Here is a 17,773-nt window from a genome sequence, read left to right on the forward strand (position 1 = left end):
CTGCAAATGCTTTTAGGAAGCAGAAAAACATACTTTTCAAGGATTTGTGTTTTCCAAAGCACCAGAAATCCACAATAACATAGGTGGCATGTTATATCATTATTTTACAAAACATTTAAATATGCAAATATTACTGTGGAAAGTGAATGAAATATAGACTAAATTAAAATTCTCCTTACCTAAAATATACCTGGTAAAGGCTCTGGAGACCCACTGTACCACGGTGGTGTGAGATTTCCAGTTGTAGGTAGATAGTTTTGTATGGAGCATACCATCTCAACCCCCTCAAAATCAAACCTTTAAAATCAACGACTTACTGAAATCGTGTGGCATTTTAGCTTACACAATATTAAAATGATCGCAACTGTAATTTTTCTGCCACTTTCTATTCAGCACAAACGCACCATTTTAACTTTTGCTCGTCCACTTTGCCCACACGGCTCCCCCTCCCTGGCAGTGGTATGCTCCTCACTCCAGCTGATCGGCCCAGGATTCCCCGGTGGCTCTGTCCGTCGCTGCTTTTGACGGCTCCGGCGTCTCAACGTTGATTTAAACTGCTTTAATTTCACCGAGTCAGTGGCCGCTCGTGTCGGCAAGTCGTTCCACGTGTGGTGAAACTCCGACGGACAGTCTGACCGTGGGTGTTGACTCTGTACTTGTCAAAGCCAGGGGATCTAAACGCAAATACGAGGCCCTCACCCCATCCCCGGATTCACCTGCTACGCGAAGAGCCTTCACACGGAAGACCGACATGGGGGACACGGGGAGCGAGGGCAGCAAGCCTCCGAGCAACGTTAACGTTATACCCCCGCGCTGCCACTGCGGTTTCTGGGGGTAAGTTTAATAGAAAAAACACTAAAATATCTTGTTTGTAGATGCTTTCTTTCTCAGCCAACAGCTAGCAGAGTGGCTAGCCACCAGCGTTAGCAGCTCAAACAGGGATGAGCTGCTTTTCTTGTTATTACCCCCCCTCCCCATTGTTTTGTAGCATTAGCTGCTAGCTAACGCCAGCTGGCCTCGCTAACCTTCTCCTGTGGAGGTAAGAGAGCGGGGCAGGAGTGTGGGATTAGCCCTGCAGGTAATGTGACAGGTGTGACAGCGCTAATAAACCGGCTGCTTTTAAAGTATTTATTTTTAAATGAGGCCGTTTGTTGGGTACACACACAGAGCAGCTGTTAAACCTTAAACTGGACATGGGTGGAAACTAGCACTGATGGTTTCACCAGTTCAAGCTGAAAGGCAGAGGATGTGCTGACATACTGACAACAAAACTGTCACACATGCACACATTTAGACTACAATGTCACATTAACCCAGATACGTTGAGGTTTTATTACATCTATTAACACTACTTCACATGACTTGTCAGACAGGTGTCTGTTACCAGACAGTGACATTTCAGTCTGCTACATGTGTGCTAGACTTATTTATATACACATACAGGCCCACAGACTACATTTGTAGTGATGATCATTATTTACAGTGTACTTAAAATGAAATATTTAATACATAAACTTTAAAATATATGATTAGAAATACACAAAGGTGCTTTGAATTGAAGTTTATGCACGGTTTGTTTACTCTTTGCATTTAGTGGGTTAATCTAAAGGTCGCCATGAGCCAAGTTTAGATTGGCCTGCTGTATTATGTTGTAAACATTGGGGGCTTAATGTGGTTGAATGGTTGGACTTTAGTGAACTTACGTACTTTAAAAAAGTGGAGGCTCAGGGCACCCAGCCAGGCCAGTGAGGACTACAAGTTTACTTTCTAGATTGGGAAATATATCGGTATCATACACAGTAGATAGGTGAAAACTTCTTTTAGCAGAACAGAATGTAGATAAAGATGCTTGAGGTAATTTATAATGATTAAATTATTATTGTTATTTTGATATCTGGATTATTTTAATTCCCTATCATCATTGGCATCAGCCCCAACATTCCAGTATCAGTCAGGCTCCATATAAATGTTGTTTATTGTTTTCTTTCCCCATTATTATAATAAAAGATATCAGAGCTGCCTTAGTACACTAAAGCACCCCATTCACTGTTTGCTTGTATTAGGAAGTGATCTGTTTTAAGTGACAGCTCACCACTGACTGCTTGGATAAGCATGGCAATGATGTGAAACAAAAGCTGTTGTAATGTCAGTCACCGGATTTCGAGTGACTGTATATAAAGATATTTTTAAATGCTTTCTCACAAGAACGTGATGATGATCCACTTGACTAAAGTTCACTGGGGTTCGAGCTATCTGTGGAGTGTGCATCAGAATCACGGCATCATTGAGTCTCTTTCAGGGAACTAAGCAATAAAAGTTTCACATTCGCTCAAAAGGGTATTTTATTCTGCAGACAGACGGACGCTGTAGATGATGTTCAGACATTGTGACATAGTATCAGACTTTCAAGGTGCAATAACTCTCAGAAAATATCATGGTTTCATTGTATCACAGTATTACGTATTTAATATTATTATCGTATCTGTCACAATGACTCTTTAGGGAATGAAAACAGAATGTTTTTTGGTTGAACAAACACTGTATTATACTTTTGCCCTGACAGACAAGAAACTTGAAATGAACTTTAAATATTTTTAAATAACAGGAACATATTAAAATTCAATACCACAGGTCAGTAAATGTACATGGTATGATACCCTTTGATTTTCATACCACGTTATACCATGAAAGCGGTATACTGCTGCTAATGGTGCAGTCTGGCAGCCCCTGTCAAAATGTTGAGTTTATGATCAAATAGCTGACATTGGAGACCTTGAGGAGGTTTGAAGATACCAGAGTTTTTCAGTGCAAGCTGTGATGTTATATTTAACCACAAGATGGGCTACAAAACAACAAAAAATGTATTAGGTTAGCTTTAAATATATCCATTTAACTACCATTTATCTGTAAGGGCCCAGGGAACATGTCTCCTTGCGAGGTGATACATTTACCAGTGCTTCATGAATACCTGCACACATTCCCCAATTGATAAAAATGTGTGATATAATCTGACTTTATAAGTTGTTAGTGGTTGCCAGGATGTGTCATTATACTATTTACCAGAACACAATGCATTGTGAGATATTGAGGGTACACTGAGCAAAACATACACTGATACTGTCCTTGAATTTTTGCCAAAAGCAGGCTGAATTTCTCACCTGTATTTTGAATGAGGACCGTGCTTGTTGCCTAGTTATGAATGATTTGGTGATGGATTCCAGCACTGGAGTTAGACCCTCCTGCTAATAGGCTTTGTTGTGAAATGTGTGTGGGTCTTTGAATCACCCGTAGGATAGGAGGACTGTTATATTACGTTCTTGGGTTCTGAATGGGAAAAAAAGTGAATTGGTAGGAGTCACCTGCAAGTTGTTTCGTATGCCGCAGACTTGTCAGCATGATGTATGACAACATTTGAAACACAAGTTCTTTCAGGTTGTTGCATAGCATCAGTGCGGTCGCTTCTCATGTGTCTCTTTCAGACAGTTTGACTTCCACATGTCTCTTCCTGCCTCAAACTTGTTTTCGAAGATGCACATCCAGGTGCACAATGGGTTGTTGTGATTGGTGCACTGTGGCTTACAAACCATAATTGCATCTGACATTTCAGCAGGAGTTTAATGCTTGAACGTCCTTTTGTTATGTATCCCTGCGAGCAGAAGGCTTGATTGTCTCAAAAAGATCTTTGACAGGGAGGGAAAGAAAGACCTCTTTTGTTCTCAAATCTGGTATCAGACAGGTGACTCTGTGCCTCTTAATGTTGCAGAGTGCTTTTAGTAAAATCAAAAAGCTGGATTGGGCAAATTTGGCAGAGCTACACTCACTGTGGCTTTTACAGTTCTTTCATAATGTAGAAAAAGGATATTGAATGCCTTGTTGCCTTGAATATTTAGGCCTATGCATTTAGAGATATTTAAGAGACTGAAACCAGTTGACACATCACCTCATGATAAACAGCATATTTGTGTAGTTGTATTAAGTTGTATCACTTGTGCAGACCTTTGGACACTCCATCATATTGTAAAAATATGGTTTACATCATATACTGCCTGTTGTCTGCCTGTGTGGGATACACGAGGGGAAAAAAAGAATTCTCAAAGCTATTACAGTAATGCTGAAAAGCACTAAAGATTTCTGTTGTCAACACTGTAGAGAATACTGAATGAGTCAAGCAGCTGCTTTATCAGTTAATCTATCAATTAGCCCTATGTTGCTTTTCATAACAAAAAAATGTCTCAGATCAATAGAAGCAGAGTTTCTGCCAGTGTATCGCAAGCCCAAAGGCCTGCCGGGCATTAGTTGACATGCATTCAGGGAAAAATCGATTTATAAAATGTTGGTTAATAACAAGATGATGGTGGTGGGAAAAAAAAAGGCAGAACTCAACTCTGAAGGAGTATAGCACTGGTGAAATGTTCACATTTTCCCAGAGTCCAAATTGACGTCTTTAAATTGCTTCTTTTGTTCAACCAACAATCCAAAAAGCAAAGCCTCTTTATTTACTATCATCAGTGACAAAGAAAAGCAGCATATTCTTACATTTAAGAAGCTGAAACAAGGAAATGTTTGACATTGCTACTTGAAAAATGACTGAAGTGATTAATTGATTATCACAATAGTTGCAGCTCCATACAAATGTAGACCTGTGGAGTATAATCTCCGGCTTGGTGAGCACTTCTCTGTTGCTATTTTATTCCACACGCATAAAAGTTTGTCTGATAACTATTTCAGTGATGTGTGTGGGTGACAAAATGTCAGTGAATGTTCTCTATTAACAATCTTCTATCTGTATTTAGCAAGTCATTTTTAATTTCACTGCTCGTGTCACTCAAACTGCAGCACGAAGGCGACAGAGCCCATCTTCCTGTCTGTTCCAATCAGATGTTCTCATTAGTAACAGCAGTGGGCCAGCTACGAAATAGCCTGATTGTGTGCACTTTACCAAGCTTAACAAGCATGCAGCGGTTTCTTTCCCGCATGTCATTTCCTGCGTTTTCTTACCTCTTGTAGTTCCCTAATTAATCAGTGATTTGATTACCTCTGATTTGTAAAGTTGACAACAGGATATGACTCGTTGTTTACCCAGTATCGGCTTCCCCTCTACCTGCGTCCCATGATGATGATTCTCCTCTATCCTTCGTTCTTCTTTCCTTCATTTTTCTTTTATACCCGAGACTACACACCAGCAGACTGACAGACAGTCCTCAGGTTGACTGCGGCTGACCCTACATTTAGAAATGAGGACAAAGGTGTGCAACGAAGCACCCAAAATAAATAGAATGTGACTGATAGCAGCGACCGTCACGCTCAGTGCGCAGACAGCAAGGACGAGGGCTGGAGAGGAAATGAGAGGAGCCCTCTCAGAGGAAAGCTAGAGCCATCTGTTGTGAAAGAGTTGTGCCACTGAAATCAGCAAGGCTTCAGTGATCAACCCTGTAACAACGGCTATTTCGAAACGATCTTTATCCATGATGAGGAAGGGAAAAGTATGTTTAGGTAGCAGATTTTTTTCCTCTATTGAAATCCATGAATGATTCAGCTAATAGAGGCCAATGCAGCTGGTAAAGAGGGGAAAGTTAACGAGGTTGGTAATATTCTCCATTCATGTCTCTCAGACCAGTTGAGTGGTTGTCCTGTCGGATGTGTACATTGCCAACACGCAGGTTATTTGCAAAGTTAAGCCAAAGAGCAAACCACCACTTTCTCCTCTATTGGCATCACATTGTCAGAGTCGATGTGTGTTACAGCTGTACCGTAGGCAAAATAATATTCCTGACCAATCTATGTAAAAATGCATTCACGAGCAAACGAAAGATGACTCTCTTGCAGCTCATTTTTAAAGCTAGATTAGGTAAGTTTGATCGTAAGGGGGCAGAAAAACTTGTTAAGAAAGAGTTGAAAAGTTCTAGCACACAGAAAAGCAGATCTGACTCGTCGTTTCTAACGCTTCTCATCGACCAGCCACTCTTTTACTATGACTCTTTGTTGCTTTACACTCAGAAGCACAGGCAGCATTTGTCAGCTCGTTTGCCGGAACGATGAGGCTCATTTGATTAACTGATTATGTTGAAAAATTGCTTGATGTCGAATCAAAATGACCTCTCTACATCTGTAATCACATTAAGAGTGTTTACTGTCTGCAACTTGGACGACCTTGGTAAACCCTAAAATAAGTGTACGTTTTTTAATTTCTACTTGGTAGTTTAATATTCAATATTCCTGTTTAGGTTGCAGAATGTACAGAAAAAAGTCACACCTATGCTAATGCAGCCTCCAAGCTTGTCTAGTACTTAGCCCCTGATAGCCTCATACCATAGCAGCTTTGGATCCAGTGAATAATTTAATACTGGAGCCTGGATCGCACTCTTCATCTTTTTCCCTACCAGAATCCCAGATGAGAAATGGAGATGAGAAAGTCTCAGCCTGGGACTCGGGGTCATGGAGACATGTTACTCTCGCTGTGTGGATACCCACCAGCAAAAGGCAACTTGCATTTCTTTGGGAACTCTTATACAAGCAGTTTTACTCACACATTTGCTTCCTCTTTCTGCTCTTTTCCTCAGGTCGAGCAAAACTATGAATCTCTGCTCAAAATGTTTTGCAGGTAAGCTCTTATGTTTGTGTGCTTGTTTGGTCGCCCGATCTTGTGTCTATCATAGACTTGTGTAGAGCAAGCTGGGGGTCAAAGGCTGACCTCACTTCTGTAGCTGTTCTGGAAAGACAGGCCTTGAAGTTATGAAAAGTGGAGAAAAAGTCTGAAAAAGAACTTGGGAGGGTAAAATGCAGTGATATAACTCTATTTACTCTACAGATGGTTATGAAGTAGTTTTATGAAAAAGATAATTTCAAACTGCATTTTAGCATTTTCCTCAGCTATAAACTGCATACCTTGCCTGTCTCCAACTGGAATTAGAAATTTTTGTTGGTATTTGCATAAAAACCAGGAAGCGGTAACTGTTTATGACAAAAAGGTGAGAGATTTGTCCTTTGTAATTTATGACTCTTTAGAAACCTTCAAGCGTGGGACTTATGCTCAAGTCTCACTCAGGCTATTGTTTAGCCTCTGACAAAAACAGTGAGTAGAAAACTGTCCATTTACACAATAATTAACTGTAACATGGCACAACTGTTTGTAAATGAAACTGAGCATCATCCAAAGATGCAACCAAGTTCCCCCTGTGCCACACCTGCTTGGCCTACTGCCCAAGTAAACGACCCCTTCATACCCCAGAGCTGATAATTGTCACTCTTTGACTTTTTTTCCATAGACATTCAGAAGAAACAGCCGGACGATGATTGTGCCTCAAAGGCCTCCTCGAGCTCCAGCAGCAGCCAAGCAGACATATTCTGTAATGACACAAACAGCAGCATTAGTCAATCACTGATGTCGGTGCCTAACACATCAGAAGAACCTTCGCCGGAAGAGACGGCGGCGTCATCTCTACCTGCTCAGGATGGTAAGACAGCAGTTTATCGCTCAAGAATGAATCGGTCTTCTTTCCTCCTCAAATACTGCCATGACCTCTTTATTATCTCTTTATGAGTGATTTTCCTTGGGCCATTGTTCACCGAGAGGTATTATGTGCTCCATTTTTTTTTTTTAAACCTATGAAGAGTAGATAACTCTTTTCTGAAGCGTACAACTTAAAGGGAATGTAATGTGTGTGTTAAAATACAAGTATTAGTGGTCAAAACCACTACAAACTATTCCAAGTTTCAGTGGCGAGTGTCTCTTTCTGTAGAAGACTGCGACTTGTTTCTGCCAACCGAAGCAGCAGCAGCTGCAGTGCCCCTGCCCTGGCTATATTTGTCCTCATGGCACAGATAGAGAGAATGATAGGAAAGGTTATCCGTTCAGAAGTGAAGGTTTTAAGAGGACACCTACAATTGCCAGAGCATCGGTCATAGCTGTACAGTGACAGGGTTATTTGCGGAGGCCGATCCAGGACAGGACAATAAAGGGGCTACCAAGCAGATGTGTGGAACTTGTGAAAATTTCCCAACACCAACCTGCTCTTCTTCTGTTAAGGTAGTGGTAGTTTTAGTGATACACATGATGATGTGATGCTGATTTTGAGATAAAAGTCCTTGCTGAACTGTAATTCACCCACAAACTACAGCAACAACAACATTCATGAATAATCCCTCACTGATGAACTTTAAGAACTTAAGATAGATGCTAGGACGCCGAGCTGGAACCTCAATGTGTCAGAATTAACAAAAATTAATATTATAAAGAGTGAAGAAGTAATACTACTTTATAACCCAAAGAAATGCTAAATATCACCATTCTAGGAAAAGACAAGGAGCTGTATTTAAGTTAAAATACAATAATAAGCAGTATATATTTAAAAAGGTGAAGTGTGTACATTTGTCCGATGGATTTTCAACAAACTGTTTCAACTGTATCAGTTTTGTATCAGTCGTGTCAGTCGTCTCTTGGCTGGCTACAGTCTGCACACATGCACACTGCCAGCTCCCCGTCACAGATATCTATCACAGTCCCTTTGAAAAAAAGGCGCACTGCATAATAAAGGATTCCACACTCCCCAGTCATGGTCTTTTTTATCCTGCTACCGTGTGTGGATAAGGGTACTGCGGTATCCGGGCAACCACCAGAAGACTCACTATCAGCTCCTCAGGCTTTTTACGATTATAAACTGTTTTCCTTTCAGGGCAGCCCGACACGTGACCTGATCTGTCAATCAGTCGCAGTTTAGCATTCTTTTTTTACATTGTGCATAGTATGTGTTGTATAAATTTAAGGTTTTTTTACATTGTGCGATTGTATTCTCGTTTTTTTGATAGTTTATTGTTGAATTATTTATTTGTCTGTACTAAATCAACAAATCCAGCCCTTTAATTTTCATCAAAACAAAGTCTCAGAAGTAGGAAACCAACGTCTTTATGTCCTCTCTTCTCTTTAATATGATTTTCTTCTCACCTCTCTTTCTCTTCCTTTTGTTGAATCTATCTCTCTTTTCAGAAGTATCCAGCACAGACGCAGTCTTCAGTTCACTCTCCACTCCCACAAAACGCTCCTTTGAGTCAGGTATGCCTCAGCTCTGCCATTGTAATGTCCATTACTGTGTTTTGCACTGTCTGCTTGTCATGTCCACTTAAGGCATTGGAGTGGAGGACCCTGTGGCTTCATTGACATTGGTTTGATCTCAAAATGGCAAGGTTAATTGTTCCTACAGTGGAAACAGCAGAGGGAAGGATAGTGGGGATGCCTATTTGCAAGACGGTGTAAATGTAAAGCCAATCATATATATATATATATATATATATATATATAAAGGCAACAAAGAAAGGAGCATTGTAACTCAGTAACTATCAAAACAAGAAGGTCCGGTGTTTGGTTCTACAATTTAAAGAAATAGACTTGAATGACAATCTGAAACATGTGCACACGTGCAGACAAAAGCATCCTGAGCACCACTGATTAAGTGGAACGAGACAGGTGCAGACTTTCTTCTCGTGTAGATTTTCCCTTTCCCTTTCACCTTTAGGTGACACAACCTGCTGCTCTCACACACGTGAGCACTCGCACATGACTTAAGACAACTGCAGAGTAGGCAAGGTTCAGCGATGGTGTGTGAACACGTTGATCCCTCGTCTAATGCTGCGGGATAATGTGAGCACACACATGCATACACAGCACCATTTAAACCCTGTGCCGTGGCTCAGTTGACGTTTCACATATGACAGTCTCTCTAAATGGTGCCCTCTGTATGTCAGTAAAAGCCTGGATACACTGCGGCTTTGCTTTGTGCAACATTTTACACATCTGAATCAGTTAACAGTGCAAATGTGTTCATCTGTGCCTTCGAATGTTGTTTTGAATCACATTTGTCCTGTCAGACTGTGTAAATTGGCCACGGAGATTCACCAGGATAACATTAGGCAGGCTGTTTTTTTTTTCTCCTTCTCTGCAACATGCACTTGCACATGTACAGACACACATACGAAGGGATCGATGGGGCAGGGTAGGGGGATCTGGCTGCTCAGCTTGGCCTAGTTCTCAGAGATTTATTGAGCGCTGATCAGCATTCGGCTGGACCGGGGAAAAAGTCTGCAGGATTGATGAGAAAAGCTGAGTTTAAATTCCAGCCAACCAGTGGAACTCGCTGCATGCTCTTCCAGTCTCATGTGCACGGTTGACTGTTTACTAATGCAGGACAACCATTAATCTCCAAATCGCCTATTTTATTTAAGAGGTGCTTTTGTTCCAGTGTGCCATCATCTGTTCTCTCACAGTTGCAGGTCACATATAAATCAGACATGATGTCTTTATGATTTAAATGAAAGTTGTTATGAAGAGTCATCGGAGGTCTTAAGTTTTCTCTTGAAATTCTAGTCAAAGCTCCGGCCCTGCACACACAGGAGATGAATGCTTTTTGGATTATTATGTGGGTAGGGGAGTAATAAAAAGTGGAGAAGGTTTGGCTGCAGCTATATTGGTAGATTAATTATGTAAAACCATTTCTAGCAGGTCGATTAACCTTCATTTGCTTTTGTGTCTGTCTGCAATAGAAAACTGACTTCTTCATAGCTATTTCTGCCTTTTCATACATTTACATCTTAACATTTCAGGTTGCTAATACGTCGTTGTTCACATAATTTTAGGAAATTACCTTTTGCTACAATAGACTATAGACAGGTGGGACACAGCTGTGAGTTGAATAGACAAGTTTTAGCCCAAAGGAAATGTAATAAAGATGTCTAATACCCACTATTCAGCTATCAAGGTTTTACTGTATTTCTTGTATTATATAGCTCCAGACTTAATCAACAATACATCCAGACACTCACGGTTTCACTTTTGTGAAAAGTACTTAGTATAAAAGTTTGTAGCTGCAGTTACGTAACACGGCGAACGCACCTAATAAACTAACAATAAAAGCCTGTGCTTACTTGTGTCTTCAGCCTCAGAGTCAGAAAGCGACGTCTCACCCGAGAAGCGAGCGAGAGTGGGCGAGGTGCCGGAGGGTGAGGAGTCTTCGTCATCATTTTCGTCCGCATCATCATCATCCTCGTCTCGCAGCGGCTCCAAACAGCGGAGCCGCAAACGTTGCCATCGCTGCCAAACCAAACTGGAGCTGGTACAGCAAGAGCTGGGTTCCTGTCGCTGTGGTACGACAACACAACTCTACATACACATAAACCTACATTGGAGCACATTATTAAAACATGCACAGGCTCCGCTCACATTAAATATTGGTAGCTGTTATTAAAGACCTCGGCTGAACTCCTTGCATGTGCACGAAGTTATAAATGAGTTTTTTCTTTGGTGAATATTGGCCTCATGAATACATAAACACGTTTGTTAACTTGTTGACAGTTCAGTAAATTTCTCATCCAGTGCGGCGAAATGCATCAGCTACCTTTGTGTGTGTTTGTGTGTTGACGGAAATGTCAATGACCAGAGTGCTTTTGCTAGCCTTAGGGGACCATTACAGAAAGCCTGAATGTTTCACATTGCACATAAAACATAAGCCAATTACCACGAACACTAATGCAGTTTAAACCAATACTTGGCTTGCTAATCAACTTGTTTGCATACAAATTAAAGTACTTAAAAAGTCACAGCTCTTCACAGCTTAAAGACCATCTGCTTAAACCCACGCAATAATTTCTAAATTGGAAATTGACTTGCCTTTTTCTTCCACCAGGCGCTGCGTAATGCATGGGCTGTCCGTCCTTAATAGTCCAATGCTTACTATGAAAACATGCTTTTTACAGACTGAAGGGGAAATGGTGGCAATTATAGTGATTTCTGACTATTGCAGTAATTGCAGATTACTTTGCTAATGGTTCTGAAGAATGTCTCACAGTGTAAGCCAAGAAGGTCTGATAATGAGATGAAAGCACAAACGCTTTTCAGAGTTTAAATGGGGGAGGGAGTGTAGCTCCGGCAGAATATCTGATCCAGTCGCACTCAGTAGACCTCTGCTGTTACACGCTGCCTGTAGTATTCATCTGAAAAGTAAGTTGCAAGTGCGATACAGAGTAAAGACTTGTCCCTATTATATGTGATGTTTTTTGTGGGGATTTTAGGAGAATTTACTGAACAGTTAAAGGAATATTTAATCATCCAGTTAATCAGAAACATTAAAAGTCACCACATTTTGAATAACACACGATTACATTGTAATCTGTAAAGTAACTAAAGCTATCAAGACAAATATAGTGAGATGAAAATGAGATGTTTGCCTTGAAAATGTAGTGGAGTAGAAGTATAAAGTCTCATTAAATGGAAATACTCAAGTAGAGCACCTCAGATGTGTACTTAAGTAGAGTACTTGAGTAAATGTACTTAGTTACATTCTACCACTGATGGCTGAAAATGTGGTTTGTTTCAAATCAGACGTATTTACCAGTGAGTGTGACCAGGCTTCAGCTGTAAGGCCAAAATTAATATTGCACAAATTAAATCAGCATTATCTCAAGACTGATGTGTTTTATTATTTTACTTTCTCCACTCAACGTGGCTCCAGCGTGAAAAAATGGAAAGAAAGTGTGAAAATAAGCTGTGGTATTCATAGTTTACAGTAGGTTGAGTAAATCATCACTCAGACGTACCGTACATTATAATCGCAGAATGGCTGCAATCCATTTGGCAGCGGCGGGGATGGTGACAACCACTTCAATAATTAGCCTATTAATAAATGTCCTTATGACAATAACTGTTTATATTTAAAAGACTGCGTATGTGTGTGTGTGTGTGTTACAGCTACCCTTACTCTCGTGAAATGGCTGTTTTTCATTTTTACCTTTTAGGTAGAATAAATATTCAAGACAGCTTAGATTTAATGCATTCAAAACGTTGAATACTTGAGACTTACTGTACACTCATGGGGTTTCATAATATTACCGCAAAGCGTTCTCAAATCACTAAATGTCCTTCCAGCTCATTTATGTTTTAAAACCTTGATTCGCAGTGAAGTTACAAAACCTCCGCGGCGCGCCTGGTGGAGAATATCTGATTCGGGGCGTCTAATGTGGGAATTCAACCAAATCACAGTTTGTTATTTCGAACTTTTGAAAGTAGCACAGTGAAAGAGACCTGCATATCTTAGAAGACGGTGCCATTAAATTCAGGATAAATGGTGAAGGGAAATCAATTGATTTCCACACAGATTGTTTTCAGGCAGCTAAACTCTTTTGCTATTGACTGCCTTGAGGGAATCATCGTGTTTGTATTTCTTTTTGCCTTTGGAATAAATTGATACGTATTTGCTAGAAACATCCCTTTAAAACACTCAAATGTTACACAACTTTCTCCCTTCCACTCCATTCGTGCGCGCTGTAATCACAGAGGTTATAATTGCTTAGCAACCAGCTGTCAAACTGGGCTTTTAATCACCGCTCATTGAATGCCAGCAGTGTTATTATGTGTATTAATGAATGAATTGAAGACGATGAGAGCTAACGAGCTTCTCTGAGCTTATCGAGCCTCCTACAGTGGCAGGGCCTTTTGTCGAGAGCGCTACAGTAGAGACAGAGAGTCAATGAGAGAGATGAGGGTTGTCTGCCTTTTGTTGAATGGATTCAGAAGAGGAAGCTATCAACTGGAATGTCTTCTTTGGTAGCCGGACCTTTTACAATGGCCCGGCTGCAGAGCTTTAAACATTATCTGCCCTGAGCTGTTTAAAAAGAAGGCTTGTATATTTGAAGGGAGGTTATTATCATGCAGTGTTTGTTGCTTTTGTATGGACTGTAGTGGTTTCAAAAAACATTAATTAGCCTTCATGTGATATGCTTAACGTGTAGCTTGTGTCACTGTGATATTTGTACATTTGCTGAGCCAGCCGGACTAACCACTCTCCCTCTCTTTCACCCACCCTCCAGGTTATGTCTTCTGTATGCTCCACCGGCTCCCAGAGCAACACGAGTGTCTGTTTGACCACCTGGGCCGTGGTCGCCAGGAGGCCGTCCTGAAGATGGTCAAGCTCGACCGCAAGGTGGGCCGCTCATGCCAGCGCATCGGAGAGGAATGCTCCTGAGCGGCTTCCCCTCCTCGAATCTCGGTGTTCAGACGGTGTCTTAGCACTAACAGGGATTACATTATTTTTTTTCTCCTCTCATTTTGTTTTTTCAAGATTTTTTCCAGGATTTTTTGGATACAAACCTCCACTCTTTTCTTTTTAAATTATGCTCGCTCTTTTTTTTTTTTTTTTTGAAATCCCACTATTACTCCTGTTGTATTCTGCTTCTGTTGGCTTGATCATATCCCTGCTGCTAAGATGCCTTTTGGGAAAAATCCAAACCCAGGAATGACAGAACAATAAAGAGCAAAGGAAATACAGAGTTTCTTCACTTGTTTGCGAGCTCCTGACTACACAAGAGTGAGCCGAGTAAGAATGAATAAAAGGATGAAGAGAAGAAATACAACGCTTTATACAAATGTTTGTCTTGGAAGCCAGTTTAAGACTAAACTCTTTACCTCAAAAGAAGAAAAAAAAAAAGAATGACGAGGCAGAGGAGGATGAAGGGATGGTTACCCAGACTGTGCTCTTTACCTCAAAATCAGACAGAGCTGCTTTGTTCTCTGCGCCGAGCGTGGACTTTGAAGCAAACAGAGCTAGTCAGCCTCAGTTTAAGTCAGTGTCTTACTCTCCTGGCCGTCCACGTCCCCGAATCCTAAACTTGTAGAAACACCTGTTAATCATCGACCTCAGGTTATCAGGACATCAAAGCCCAATCTTCACCTCCCCCCCCCAACAACTTGCATCCTTCTCTTTTCTACCGCAGGACACCCTTTGCTCCTCTATTTGTTTGTTTTAGGATTGCTCCGAAGGTGTTTCTGCTTTGTTGAGGAGGCCATGACGGCCAATCATAGTGTAAATCCACCTTTATTTTGGTGGGAGTGAGCCGGTTGTCTTCGGATTGCGCACAGATCTGTCTTCACCTTTGGGATGTGATTGATCAGGACGTTGCGGATTTTCTCTGTCTTCCTCTTCTCTGCCCGGACTTTCCCTCGTTTTTTTTTTTTTTCCCATAGCCCTCCCACATGAAGACATGTCCTCGTCACACACACGAGACTCTTTTTCAGCAACGCGTGGATTATGTGTGCTGGATGAAAACGTCAGGAAGACGACATCTGCAGTACGTGATGTGCATTAACGTGTGCACGCGATTTACCATTGGACCTGAAATGACTGCTTTCTACACTTCCACACGTCGTTGTGCTTTTGTGAATACACAGTTCTCCTGTCGTTTCATGTGCTCAGCTGTTGTTCACATTGAGCACGAGCAGGCAGAAACCTTGCTGTACAGGTCGAGTTCGGACTGACGTTGAGGTGGTTCCTGTTTAAAATGGGTGATGGTTGTTAAAGTTCAGGTTACTCGTAATGTCTTAGGCCTTCATTTCAATTATACACATTTTTAAGGTGATACTTGGCGCTAGCTTTGATACAAAAATTCATATTGTTTGGGTTTTTCACTCCTTTGATCAGTACTTTAATGTGTTTCCATTCACAGCTAGCATGATGCGCTCACGTGCATTCTCCTCCTGCCTTTCACCATCCTTTTCTCATCTTTCCCCGTATTGATTGCTCTATTTTTTCCTTATTTCACCCTCTCTGCTCCCTCCTCCCCTCCCTCTTTCTCGCTTTAGATGAGGGAGGTGGCGGCCGGGGTGAGCTGAAAGTTAAAATCAGCAAATAATTACTCTCCAAACGTTTTCCTGGTGGACTGTGGGAGGAATGAACAGAAGATGAATAATGAATGAATATTCTGTATCTTAAAGAAAAACCTTATTTAACCCCTTTTTGCTTTTCACTTACACTTTAGTGTAGAGCTGCTTTTTTTTTTTCTTGGTTGTAATGTGGTTATGCCATGGGAAGATAAACGTGGAAAATTCAATATTTTTGCTTCCATTGCTTTACTTTCGGCTTCCCCTTTCCACCTTTTTCTTTTATTGAGAAAGAATAAACTGGATAGATAAAGTTTAAACATGTCTCGTGTACTTATTGATACGATGGAGGGAAATATGACGGACCGTTGGGGAGTTTTCCTGTTTTATCTTTGTCTTCAAACTGCACTCTGCAAGAAGTAGATTTGGAAGTGGGATGAACATACATGTTTTGCATAATGTGCATTTCTAATGAATGCATGTGTGGATGAGGTTGGTTGAGAGTCGAAGCCTTCTCGCAACATCTAGCTGGCTCTCTGCCACGTCCTAACATCCTGCCAACTTTTTACAGTGATGTAAATGTCTGTTTACTGCTCACAAGGGCTTCTGTAAAGCTACTCTCATGTATTTAACAAATCTGTTTGTGCTCGTGTGTGAACATGTTTGCCCGCTAATGGAGAATGTTAACTAAAGGGGCTTCTGATGGCAGCGATGAGTCTTGTGGGCTGGCTGCACTAATTAATGTTGCGAAAAAAAGAAAACATATGTAGCCGTGATCAAAAGGCATCTTCAAACGTTGAAGTTGGCCGTCCGCCAGCCTGAGCGTAATGTCTCGCACTCCTCCTCGCTCCAAACACTATGGAAGTTAGCGGGCGAATGTGAAGTACTTTCTCTGTTGTCAAGGTGGTTGAAACTTTGAACAACCCTGTGGGGTTACAGACGGCATTCAGCCCTCTTAAAACTCGCCCTCTGTGTCCTTTTGTAATCCCTTTTTTACATCCCTTGTTGGTTTTTCTCTGTCAAGGTTTCTCGGCTTTAGTGTTGGCCTCCGCGTCGTCTCTTCTGACACGCAGATGCAGATTTGTTTGGTTAAGAAAAAAGGTTTTGAAATTAAAAGATTTTATATTATCCTTTTCGGGGGCCGTGTGTTGAAATACAATATATGATAACCGACTTTTGGACCTTGAAATGAGGAAACATATTTTTTCTGGACGCTGACACAAATGTATCTCTAATGAAGACTACATATTTCCTGCTTTACATGCTTTTGAATCTGGCAGGAATACATTGTTCAAGTCCCCCTGTAGGCTTTTGAGAGCCCTCTCTTTTGTTTTGTTTGTCACCGTCTGCCCTCTATTGTGTTTTATGTTGTCTTGATTATATCCTGACACACAGGATGAAGCACAGAGCCAGGATTGGGCGGCAACAAGGAGCATGAGATCTGTATTTGCTGGAGGCTGCCTGGTGTTAGAGAGGGATTTGGGGGGGATAAGATGCTGTGGCCGGTGTAAAGTAATCTCCTTACAGCTCGACAAACAAGGGAAGCCTGCCACTCTCGCCGCCTTGATTGGCAAACGTCAGTTATATACACCATCCTTGTATTGGATTTTGCTTTGTTAAATACTTTGTCTTTCTTGCTCCTCGATTTGAGCCGTCACGTCTCGTCTGTCACAACTTTCCCCGTACTTCTCTCCTCAGACCTGCTCCCGAAACCATCAGTTAGGGCTGTGCAAGTGTGAGGAGAGCACCGACCTCAAAAAGCAGGCATCAGCTTGAATCAGACATTAGCGAAAGAGTGATCTCAGATATACAGTAAATGCATTGGAAGGTGACAGCGTGATCACGGGATCAGTTTCACTCTCATGCGTCACAGTCTACTTTCCAGGCAGCACCGGTGTTACACAGTGTCAGTGGTAAAGTAACTCATCAGTCTTATTAAATTTGAAGAGGTACTGTCAGCTCGAAAGCGTGTCTGTTATTACATCCGATGCATTACATCCACTTAAGTATAGGTGACGTTCCTTCCTCATTGCGGACAGATGATGTCAGATAATGCAGCAGATTTTAAATAAGGAGTATTACACTTCAAATGTGTCATAATTTAGCTATGAAGAGAGTGCACCAGTAAAAGATTGT

At 41.3% G+C, this 17,773-nt stretch overlaps 1 protein-coding gene across 3 annotated transcripts; it reads left to right on the forward strand.

Moving 5' to 3' along the window:
- Positions 1–473: 473 nt before the first annotated feature.
- Positions 474–15,957, forward strand: LOC311258526 (AN1-type zinc finger protein 3-like). 3 transcript variants are annotated; one of them, XM_084354865.1, is made up of 7 exons: positions 741–834; positions 6,561–6,601; positions 7,006–7,072; positions 7,266–7,454; positions 8,984–9,049; positions 10,927–11,133; positions 13,852–15,957. In XM_084354865.1, exons 3-7 carry the CDS (start codon positions 7,027–7,029, stop codon positions 14,004–14,006), a joined length of 663 nt encoding a protein of 220 aa, XP_084210991.1. In that variant the 5' UTR covers positions 741–834; positions 6,561–6,601; positions 7,006–7,026; the 3' UTR covers positions 14,007–15,957. The 3 variants fall into 3 exon arrangements, with proteins under 3 accessions (XP_084210989.1, XP_084210990.1, XP_084210991.1); XM_084354863.1 differs by lacking the exon at positions 7,006–7,072 and having other exon boundaries at positions 474–834; XM_084354864.1 differs by lacking the exon at positions 7,006–7,072 and having other exon boundaries at positions 474–834; positions 8,987–9,049.
- The last annotated feature ends 1,816 nt before the right edge of the window (positions 15,958–17,773 follow it).

The sequence above is a fragment of the Pagrus pagrus genome (assembly GCF_965226575.1).
Source record: "Pagrus pagrus genome assembly, chromosome: 1".
Lineage (NCBI taxonomy): Eukaryota > Metazoa > Chordata > Actinopteri > Spariformes > Sparidae > Pagrus > Pagrus pagrus.